Source organism: Malus sylvestris, chromosome 5, assembly GCF_916048215.2.
Source record: "Malus sylvestris chromosome 5, drMalSylv7.2, whole genome shotgun sequence".
Classification (NCBI taxonomy): Eukaryota; Viridiplantae; Streptophyta; class Magnoliopsida; order Rosales; family Rosaceae; genus Malus; species Malus sylvestris.
The window spans coordinates 2843478-2855764 of NC_062264.1; the positions used below are offsets into that span (position 1 = coordinate 2843478).

General features: G+C 37.1%; 1 protein-coding gene and 1 pseudogene across 2 annotated transcripts; both read right to left on the reverse strand.

Annotated features, from left to right (window-relative positions):
* Positions 1–235: 235 nt before the first annotated feature.
* On the reverse strand, positions 236–4451 carry LOC126623641 (protein trichome berefringence-like 7). Of its 2 annotated transcripts, XM_050292602.1 has the most exons (4): positions 4171–4450; positions 3158–4030; positions 1975–2133; positions 236–1286 (listed from the first exon to the last, which is right to left on the reverse strand). In XM_050292602.1, the coding sequence occupies exons 2-4, from the start codon at positions 3976–3978 to the stop codon at positions 992–994; spliced, it is 1275 nt and encodes a 424-aa protein (XP_050148559.1). In that variant the 5' UTR covers positions 3979–4030; positions 4171–4450; the 3' UTR covers positions 236–991. The 2 variants fall into 2 exon arrangements, with proteins under 2 accessions (XP_050148559.1, XP_050148558.1); XM_050292601.1 differs by having other exon boundaries at positions 3158–4451.
* Positions 4452–9984: 5533 nt separating this feature from the next.
* On the reverse strand, positions 9985–10174 carry LOC126624892 (small nucleolar RNA U3; annotated as a pseudogene).
* Positions 10175–12287: the final 2113 nt, after the last annotated feature.

A 12287-nucleotide genomic window follows, 5' to 3' on the forward strand; every position in this document is an offset into this window, starting at 1 on the left:
TGCATTGACTTGAATCATGATTGAATGGACCTGGTAATGCATATCTGTGTGTCTCATTCGGGGGAGAGACTCTCGTGTAACCGGAGAGGCAAATATATACTAGACAGTTGATACACTATTTGAACACATAACGATCATTCATTAGATCGAGAATGCCACTAAGACTGTAATGGTTGCAAGAGAGAATCTCTCCTCATTTCGACATCAAATTATAATAAGATTGAACTCGGACCACTACTCTGATACGTCATGTGGTATACCATCATAAACAACAAATTTTCGTTCCACTGCTCACTCTTTCAATACATAAAAATTGAGGAGGCTTTGATAACATCATAACATTGAACTATTTCCAGTACATACTTATGGGAAGTATTTGGCCCTTCTTCAGAAGTATAGAAGTGTGCAACAATCAAATAAAATGTATAAGTTGTGTTAAAAGATGCAAGTGATTAAGCAAGGCATGCCCTCCTTGGAGCTGCCACGACTGCAAATCCACCTCTGGCACATCAACTAAAAATTCAATGAAAGAAGAAGCTCATCTACCGTAAAACATGTCAGACGCCTGGCAGACCAATTTGTACACTTTCCTTCATCAGTTCATCCCCAAACTCGGATTGATTTTGGCCAATTGTAGATTTTGGCCAATTGTAGAAACTTCTATTTCGCTTTGGAAAAATATGCTTCCACAAATGGACACTTGTTATAACTTGTAACTACTAGCTAGACCTCGTGAACACATATTACAGCAACGCAGCTTCATCTCAACTCCCCCATTTAATTTGGATTGTGGTTCTTAATCTTCACTAACTGACCGTGGGGAAACAATACTACACAAAACGACAAACAAGAATTTTGTGAGAGGCAAAGTTCAACTTACAGGCAGGATGCCAGGATCTCTCTCACTTTTTCGATCTGATGCTGAAGAGTGACACTAGGAGCTTGTTGATGCAAGCAGCAAAAGAAGGAAGCATATTAGCGGCTCTACACTTCATTTAAGGGAAACCTGATTCCCGGGTAGCAGGTTCAAGAGAATTTCATTCCACATATCAGGTACGCCAGGTAAGCACCAATGGCTACAATCAGGGACTGATGGATTATCGCTCCAGGTACCCACATGCCCATCACTACGGAATGATAACATCGGTGTAACGTGTAGAATTGTCACAGGAACCTTCATTTTTTTCACAATCTTTATAATGATGTCTGAAATTGTGCTTCGGTCCTTTCCCCATGAGCTTGACCAAGGGTGTTTAGTCACTTTGCACGAATTATGGTTTCGGCCACTGGTACATATACAGAATCACCAGCAGTCAATTATATCAGCTTATTTGCATCTCAACTCAGGAGCAAAATGAATAATTAAATATGTACCAGAATTTAAAAGATTTAGCTTCTACAAAGAAGAAAATAGGACAACTTTATATATTGCTTCAGATCAGCCAATCGAACCGGCATTTCCATGAATAACCATTAACTAAAGCATTTAGAGGCCAATAAAGACTTGAAATTCCTTGCTACCCAAACACATTAAATCAAACTAAAAGTAGGAAAAAAATCAAAAATACAAGCAACCTTTTTATTTCTGTAAATAGTTTGTTAAGTTCCAAATTCCATGAAGATTTTTAGCAAAAAATGTCCATTAAATTACAACTACTTGGGACTAGCATGGATGTATCATGGCACATTATTTTCACCAGACGTAAATAGCAAAGCAACATGGGGAATTATAGAATGCTTTAATAATATAGTATCGATACATGGAACAAAACAAGATACTCCCTATCTTTAAAGGGAAGCCAGAAGAATAAAATAATTTTTTTCATGAAACACAAGTAGGAGATGCTAACTAATAGCCAAATGTATCGCCGACAAGAATAGATTTGGTAGAGCTAGATGCAATCAAACCCCAACAGCCTTAGACACTAAAATCATTGGCAGCAAGTATCATAACAAATAAAATAAATAACACACCTCCAATGCGATGACTCAAAAGTCCTGAAGAATACACTTGTCCTATTTGTGTTGACCATGGTCTCAACCCAAGATGACCAAGTGTTTAAAGCTATCCTGAACCCCGTGGTGATTGGCATTCCAAGCTTCAGAGATTTACCTACTTGAAAATAGCAGCCCCTGTACAAAAAATGTTAAACTCGCTTTTTTTTTTTTTTTTGAGAAAGCATGGAAAGCTGATTAAGAAGTCAACTGTATGTTGAGCAAGCATAATCATTCAAGAATTCAGGTGCACACATCAAGACAAGATATACTGGTTGACAATGAAGGAAAACAGAACACTACTATCTTACATCAGAATGCCCAACATGCAATCACATCCACTTCCACAAACAATCATAATCACGTGAAAAGGCAAAGTGAAGTGAGAGAAAGAGGGATCCATCTGCATAACACTACTACAGGCTGCACAATGTTTTGGGAATTGTATCCTTAATTCTTTTTGGGGTCTGAAATGTATACTGAAGCAGCAGTGTTTTGGTGATAGTAACTAGTAAGTACTCTACCTAAGAAGTTGATCAAGCGAATTGGACCTGAAGTCGAATGTTAACATAACCGTCATTTATGCTTTGGACCCATCATTTATGATCTAACATGTATTTTTTATTACAATTCCATACCCCTTTCCCCAGCTGGTGAAAAAATTTTAAGCTAAAACATAAGCATAAATATCTACAAATTATACAATAATCATGGCTTCCATGGAGTTTGTATCAGCAAACTTCAACCAAGACCTTGGCCACGCCCATACTAGGGATCTTCTACCTCTCTAGTAAATTAGGCTTCTGAAGGGTCACTAACATGCATGGGGCATTTAAACCATTCTATAAATAATAAGTAGCATGCATGCCATAAAGATGAATACATTCTAATCCACTGCTTGCATTAGTCAACATTTATACGATCAAGCATGGAGTATGAATGCACAATGACAAGCTGTTAATGGTGAAGACTCTGGAACTGAATGTTGGAGGGGGCGTGGATTGAAGATAAATGTAAAGTAATTGAATGGAGGGGAAAAGACAGACAAATGCATCCGGTAAATAGAGAATCATGAAGCAAGTTTTTAAATGTTTTTGACGTCAGAAAGCATTCTACAACAATAACTGAAATTAGACAACGCTCAGAGATTAAGATAACTCACATGTCAAAAAGTTTACTTGGTGTCCACCAGTGACCTGAATTGAAAATCAAAATATCAGAATCGATCCATTCTTGGCTAATGTCATCCAACTTGTCAACTCTGAGAGTTGATTTAACCCTCTTTGGTGATCGGATTGGAACTGAAGCAGGCTGTACTAGGAAAACTGACCGATAGAAATCAATTCTGAGGTCAAATGAACTAAAGTGTACCGATAAGAATCTAATCTGCTTAGTGATTTTTTTCCCATTCACTTCATAAACACTCTTCTTATCCTCCACCCCTGTCATGAGTAAACATATCAAAGACTCCCACTGTGTTCTACTCAACGAATCGCCAACAAAAACAATCCTCTTTCCACGAAGTTTTTCAAGAACCGCACGCACATCAAACCTAGGAATATCACAATTCTTTGGCTTCCACCTCCACTTGGCATAACCCCTGTCTTTCCGCCCATTAGCAAAGCAATTAAATCCAATTTCTGCAAATGGGCATTCTGAGGCATTGTACAAAGGGTAACTTTCATCTTGAATCCACCTTCCTTCGAAAACATCACATTTATCAGTTGAACTGCTACTGGAATTCGAAACCGGGTAACTATTAACCACTGGGGGAACACTGGGAAACAAATACAAAAAGGCACAAGACATTGCAACAACAAAGAACACCAATGAGCCAATTGCAACTAATCCATTGTAAGTTTGAAAAACCAAGATTTTACAATGACCCTTCATCATCTCATTACCGAAATTCAAAACCCTTTTGTAGAAAGGCCTGAATTGAACAAACCAATCCCAATTAACATTCCTCACCAGCTTCATCATTTGGTAAAAGAACCCAGATGAAAAAGTTCCCCAATTGCAATCATATAATATGCTACAGCAAACCAGAAGAAAATCCAATTATGAAATTAAAAAACCATCAACAAAGTATGAAACTTGAGCCAAGAATTAGCAAAATTTGGGCTCTTGGAGAAGACCCATCAAGCAAATGAGCAAAGTAAACAGCAATCTTACAGATTCACCAACTGGGGTCTTGCAGAAAAGCACTTTCTGGTGGTGGGGTTGGCAGCTTCTGTTAGAAGCAGCTATGAAGAGAAGTTGGTTGGTGGAGTGGAGGAAAATGGGATACTAAGTCAGAAGGTGAAGGGTGATGACATTTTTGGTTAGCTTAGAACCTGGTCCTTCTGGGTGACTACAATACAAAGACCTCTCAACTGAAATGTGGGGACTGGGATTTGCAAAGTGACTCTTGTCGGTGGGTTTTTAAGCAAAGACCAAGGACAACTCTCGTTGGGCTTCAACGCGTAGAATAACTCTATTGCTTGGAATTGGAGACAAGTTCGACTCGGAACAAAGGGTGGGTTGGTTGTTGCTTCTTCATCCCCAGCTGTTCTTTTGGACTGTAGTTGACTGATAGATTGTCTTTTTATTTTTTTTATGTAGTAAATTTGTGTATTCGTTTTTTTGTCTTAATGATTCATTAAATTTTACGTTTTTATCAAACTCAAACGTACAATGCACATATATTCGCAGTTTTCACGTTTAACAAGTAGAAGAATACAAAAATACAACATCATTTACTTCCAAGTTCGTATATTTCTTAAAACAAAGTAATGGGAATTGCTCTTAAATTGTCTAATCTTTTTGTACATAAAGATAACAGGGTTTCTTTGTTGAATGAACTTCGTCGTATGCAAGTCTATCAAAAAGTGATGTAATGTTTTGTCATCGTTAGCGTATCTTTTCATGTGGTTAAAATTTTAAATTGTCTTTCTATTACCTTTGCAATCGTGAAATTATATTTTGTATTTTGATATTTTTCCTTTTTTCAATAATGGAATGTTTTTGTTAAAAAACAAATTAAAAAAAAGGTACAAACCAATCAAAAGATTAGAAAAACTATATTATTTCCTTTTAAAAAGGAAGACAACTGGTGGCAAGTCACGGTTATCTATCTCTTTCAGGACCGAAGAGGCTATGAAAAAATATTTATTAAAATAAATTTTTTTTTAAAAGGTCTTAAATAAATTCTTACCATTAGTTTGTCTTTTATTATTTAGCCAATAGTATATTTACACAAAAACATGGAAAATTTGATCTAAGTCACACAATGAGTCTCAATCAATAATAATAAATTACTAGATTCGAACATAATACTTTTTACTTTTGAGTCCAAAAGTATGCCACTAAATTTTTGTTACCATTAGATTGTTGTACATAATAGTTTCAAATTTGCAATCATAATATATTTCATTTTCGTGAATTTGTTGAAAAATTGGTCATCTGGTATGTTGTCACTCCCCATCACCACCAGATTCTAGACGTGGACAGAAGAAGGAACCTTTTGGTATACAACCTATTATTGTTGTCAAACCCGTTTTTGTTGCTTCGAAAAGGAAAAGGAAAAGGAAAAGCAAAAGAATAGGAAAAGGATAAAGAATGAGGCAAAAACTAATTCTGTCTTTCATTTTCTAGGACAAGGAGAAGGAAGCAGAAGCACACAAAAAAGAACAACTACAATGCAACGGCTTCAAGTGAAATAACCAAGGAGGAACCAAAGTTAAATTATGAGAAAAACAAAAAGGAGGATTGTGGAGTCAAAAATAATCACAAGGCGACACGTGGATTTTTTGACAGAAAATGACAAAAATACCCTTGCGGTACAACGGGATTCCTACGCGCGAGCAGCGGGCAACTCTTCTTCAACCAAGTCAAAAGTGTCCAAAATAGGTAACAATTTAAAGCATATTTCATCAAATCCTTTCTATAAGGTAATTCTCAAAACCTAATTTATTCCACATATTTTCTATTTCATTATTTAGCTAACCAATTAGCTAAATAATATATTCATTTCATATTTCCTAAAATCTTCCTTTAAAAACATAATAATTGACTAATTAAAGGATTAATTGCCTAATCAATCCCCTAATTGTCAATTAAATCACCCATTCAACCCCAAAAACAAGTCAAAGGCCGGCCATCCCCATTCCAAAATGAGTCCACCATACTTTCTACCCTTTTTTTTTTTTTTATCATTTCTCCCTTTTAATTGCACTAATTAGCTAGCCAATTAATTTCATAACCACCAAAACTGACACACCCCGATCGAGGTCAAGGCATGCTGGCCGTCACGTGAGAGCGACGTAGCCATGTGCACAATGCGGAAGCGATAAAGATAGCAAATATATGAATAATTAAAAACCACATTTATAGAGTGCACTACTAACAAGAAGTGATAGGAGTTAGTTACAACTGTAAACTCTCCTAATCAGAGCATAATAAGTCTAGGTGCAGGCCAGTAGGACAAGTACTAGTTACACAGTACCAGGAATGTCCTACTATAATATAGAATAGTCAGAACAGCCGATGTCCTCGAGCCACCAACAGCAAGCTTTCTTAAAACCTGGAGGGGCGCAAAACAGAAAACGTGAGTAGGCAAAAACAAATGTTTTACAAAATCATTTCATATATCAACATAACTAACCTCTCGTTGTAAAACATGTATAATTTTTCCCAGAATCAAGATATAAGCATATACATATATATATATATATATATATATATATATATCTGAAATCATATCAATTCAGTTCATGCTTCACATAATCATATTCATAGGTATATATGTCATGCCAAGATATAATAGAGTAAACAATTCAAGTAAGAATAATTTCATAGAAATGTGATATGTTAGCCGGAACTTTTGTGGTAGTATATAATGCTGAATTCATAGCTCAAACTCAATCTAGCTGGAGTCACTACTATGACCTATACAGCAATATACTGCACATAAGTCGGAACCACTAAAAAGGGTCTGTACAACAAGATTGGGTGAAATATAATTATGCTCAATTCTATTCTCTCATAATAGTCGGACGATAAATCGTTAGTCACCTACGAGTTGGAACCATAATAAGGTCTGTACGACAAGACTGTGCACTTAAGTTGGATCCAATATGAGCATATAGTGCGGGAAGTGACGTAAATAAATAGGCTTGTACTTCATATCTCTGGCTAATTCACAATCACCCTAGGTGCAGCTTTATAAGCTCAACATTACTTAATCACATATCACATATCACATCATCGATGATTCACACAACCAAACATAACTTACCTGAACTCACATGTGCCTTCACAGCACCACATTTATATATATATGCAACCATGCAATGCATATTCAAAATATAGAAGCATTTGGCATATTATTTCAAAGCATACTTTCCTAAAAATGCATTTCTGGGAAATATATCAAGTATATAAACATATAATGAAAACAAAAGCCCACTCATTGGTATGTCGAAGGCTCGTAGCCCCCGAGTCGCCCGTGGATACGCTCGTCCTCGGGATAAGTCTCACCTATATGCGAATTAACTATAAAAACGTTATTTTAAAGCACATAAGCAAAACTAGCTAATAATTTCTCATACATTGCTCAATTTTGGTATTTAAATATACCAACGTGACCTACACAACCTCACGAACATCGTGATATTTTTAGATAAATTTTTAGGTGGCTCACGCGCCCCCACGCGCCGGGGAGGGCACGGCTTCACGTGCCCATCACGCGCATCATCTTCAACCTCCAGACGTCGGAATTATGTCGCCAGCGCCGAATTATGGGCAAACCTGCAACTGCCTTTTTCTCACTAGTTTTTACACCATTTTTCACATAATTTATACCAAAATGAAGCTCTTAGCTTGTAGAACATGATCATACTAATTTAAAGCTCTAAAAGTCACGGGATCTCACTGGAGAATTCCAAGAAAATCGGCCAAACTTCGTCCACACGATCCCGACGTCCAAAACCTTCAAACGAAGCACTCCGAGCTTCCTTGGGACCTCACTAAGCTCGCTATGAGCTTGGATTATCCTAAAGCATAACCATTTAAAAGTTTGTGAATAGTGCTCAACTCGGAGCTTGAATTTTCAACGTGATATCGAACGAGTTCTTACCTAAAACGGGTACATTTGAACTCGTATGGTCCTCATGAACACAATGGTACTAATTTTGGCCATGATCCATGAAGTTTCAAGGGTCTTGGGTGCTTGTCCGTACCATTTCGAAAGAGAGAGAGAGTGAAATCGAGAGAAAGAGAGAGAAGAGAGAGCACATGAGAGTGAGAGAGAGACAGGATGTGTGGTCCAGATTTTTGGGTAACCAATCAAAACAACCAATTTTCCTTACTTCCAATTGGGTCCAAAATAATAGGAACTTAACACATTGGTCCTCAACCACACATAGTCCCACAATGCCACAAACGCTCAAGGGCATTTTAGTCTTTTCACATCAACGATAACAAAATAATGTACATTTCCAGGACGGGTTGTGACAAAAACATTCCCTCTATATTTAATTAGCCAATTAATCATAATAAATTGGCTAATTAAACCAAAATTAAACCCAAAAACCTTACCTCATGGCCGGCCACTCCTTCTCCAAAGAGGCCGGCCTATCCCTATAAATAGGCTCCCATTTTCACCAAAAGATGATTCCAACACACTTGCAAAATTCTCAATACTTTCTAAACACTTTTCTCTCTAAATTCTAAATTTGGCATCAGAGGTTTTTCGGCCAAAGCCCCCCCATTCATCGTGGACGCATGAGGCTCTTGGCGTTGACCCTAAGGTGTTAATTGTTTTGTAGGTGCAACTTTGTCCAAGATCAAGGAGGAAGAAATTTGCATCAACAGGGATCTTTCTCTTCGAAGTGAGAGCTCTTCTCTCCGAAGTGAAAGTCATTCTCACTATTTTTGTGAGACTTTCAAATCTAAGCATTTACGGTAGCACCGGACCTAGCTTCAGCTGGGGTCGGTTGCTGTGTCCTCTTTTCTCTTTTTTCCTTTTTTTCTCCTTGCATCTACTGGTGGTTCTCCCAATTTTTCAATCCGGACTGTCCAATTCCTCAACCCATTCAAGTATACCTCTTCCAGGCTTTTCCTTGCTTTGATCTTTAGCCATGTTTTCTATTGAGTTCTTGTGTAGAGTTCCAGCGCTTTTACCGGCTAGGGTGTTTCCAACACCACCACGTTCTCCTTGTTGTCTGCCATTTCCGGCAATGTCGCTCAGGGATTTCCCTGGTTGTTGGCTTCTCTCTCTTGGTTGCCGACTATCTCTTGCTTATGGTTGTGCACAAGTGGCGTCTGAGGAGGTGATGATCGGTGGTGGACGGAGAATCGGATAGCTGGATGCTTCTCAGAACGGCGGTGGAGAAAGCAGTGGATGCTTCTCAGAATTTCTGTTGTTTTTGGGCTTTACTGTTGTTGAGCTCACTTTCTATTATTTCTTTATTTTTAGGCCTTTTTTTGTTTGTTTATATGTGTAAGTTGGGTCTTTGTTTGTTTGTAAGTGTGTGTTTGGTGTTTTAATAAAATCTTTCCCTTGACCCAAATAAAAAAAAAAAGGTTAAATTATAAGTCCAATTAAAATTCACGGTGTGTTCAAGGAACATGATAAACTCACAATTTATAATCCAATCTTCTTTCTGTCTATATCTAGTTCGGAAAAATGAAAACTCAAAATTAAAAAACAACATTTTTTTAAGCCAAAATAGTACCTAAGATTAGCATAACTTCTCACTTTAGTCCTTGAAATCATTTTGGTCTTCTTTAAAGGCGATTATTCAAATAATGACTAAAATAATTTACGGTTGACAAATTCGAAAACTACTTATATCAATTTTAAATTTCAGGAATCAAAATAAAAAATTATTTCTTTCAAGAATCATTTTGGTTAAAATACCGAAAATGAAAGAGTCATCCAACAAATCCGAAGGACCTTCGTTCATAAATCAATTTATTTACATGAGCGAATGTAAAAATAGAGGGAACTTGTCAGACTACCGTGCAACCAACCCATACAGAGAAACTGGCTGAGAATGATCATCTACCGCTGATGGAAATCACGCTCTGATTGCACGGTCATTATTCATCTACCGAGTTGGGATTCCTGTCTCCTTAGAAATCAAGGATACAGAGGTACAATTTTATAGAACAGATCCTGTTCAAGTAAGGTCGTAAACTACTATCCTTTGTTTGGGTATTTGACCAACTATACTATTTTGGACACGGTCGATGTGGGACTCAAGTGCGGTGTTCTGCCTAACAGCTAAAGAGCTCGCTTTCTCTTTTTTTTGTTCGATTACTTTATAAGCCTGAAACTGCCGTCTGTATATTTAAACAATACATAAAAGCTGTGTCATTGTTTTGGGAGATTTTTACAGGTTAAAACATGATTAATTGTGTTGGTAGATTGTAATGTCATTGTTTTGGGAGATTTTTACAGTTTAAAACATGATTAATTGTGTTGGTAGATTGCTTGTACGTTTGTATCAAGTTTCTCTGAAAACTGAGCCTTCTTGGTGGTCACTGATGGGGTCTCACGTGATAATTCTAAGATTTAGCTATGGAGAAATGCAGAGAAAGAATTCGAAGAGAGAGAGTAGTGAGAGAAACTAAAACTTTTTCATACTATTACATCCTTTGCCTTTTTATAAATACAACCACACACAACTAACTTCTAGATTCACCAATACAATAGAGACACATGGCAGTGCCTAACAACTCTATCAACTAACAATACATCATGTAATCTAACATTCCCCCTCAATCTTATGCTAGGCATTCCCAAGCATAAGATTAGAACAATGAGAACTAAACAATGGAAAACACAAACCCTTGGTAAAGATATCAGCAAACTGTTCTGATGATGCAACAAACTGCAACAAAATTGTTCCTTGCTGAACCCTTTCATGCACAAAATGGCATTCTATTTCGATGTGTTTAGCTTTAGAATGCAAAATGGGATTAGTTGCTAGAGCCATGGTAGATATGTTGTCGCAATGAAGCAATGGTGTAACTGAAGAAGAAAGAGACAGATCCTTAAGTAATTGTTGAAGCCATACCACCTCAGCAGTTGTATTTGCCATTGCTCTATACTCGGCCTCAGTAGAAGAACGACTAATAGTATGTTGTTTCTTCGAACTCCAAGAAATAGGATTGTGACCTAAAAACACAATGAAACCAGTTGTTGACCTACTGTCATTGGGATCCCCAGCCCAATCAGCATCTGTGTAAGCTCTAATATCCAAATTGCCAGGTTTAAAACACAATCCAAGCTGCATAGTCCCTTTAAGATACCTCAAGATGCGTTTGACCACAACAAAATGACTTGCAAGTGGAGAATGCATGAATTGACAAACTTGATTAACCGAATAGGCTATATCAGGTCTAGTAAAAGTCAAATACTGGAAGACACCAACTATACTTCTGTAAATACCTGGATCAGGAATTAGAAGACTACCATAAGTTAAGAGCTTTTGATGAAGATGACAAGGAGTTGTACAAGGCTTACTGTCTAGCATATTTGTCTTGTGCAGCAAGTCCTTGATATATTTGGACTAATGAATAAGTATTCCCTGAGATTGATACTCAATTTGCAGACCAAGGAAATAGTGTAGAATTCCTAAATCCTTCAAATCAAACTCCCTGGTTAATTGGTGTATCATAGATTGAACATAGGAATCATCATCTCCACTGAGTATAATGTCATCAACATATAGGAGCAACACAACAATTGAATGACCATTATTTTTTACATATAGAGCTGGATCAACATAAGATGCTTTAAAACCCAAACTAAGAAGGAATCTGGAAACCTTTCATTCCATGCTCGAGGAGCCTGTTTAAGGCCATACAAAGACCTTTCAAGTTTGCACACAAACTTTGGACGATCCCTGTCAATAAACCCTTGTGGTTGAGAAATATACACTTCTTCATCTAGAAATCCATGCAGAAACACATTTTTGACATCTAATTGTTTAAGTTTCCACCCCTTTGTAGCAGTCAATGATAACATCAATCTGATTGTAGTAGGTTTAACTACATGACTAAAGGTTTCATAATAATCAAGGCCAGCTTCCTGAGAGAACCCCTTGGCCACTAAACGAGCCTTATACCTTGCAACAGAACCATCATGATGTCTTTTAACCTTATAAATCCACTTACAACCACCAAGTTCTTGTGAGGTGGAAGTGGAACTAAGGTCCATGTTTTCTATTAAAGAAGAGCCTCCATCTTCTCATTCATTGCACATTTCCACTGAGAACACTTTGAAGCAGCATTGAAAGACT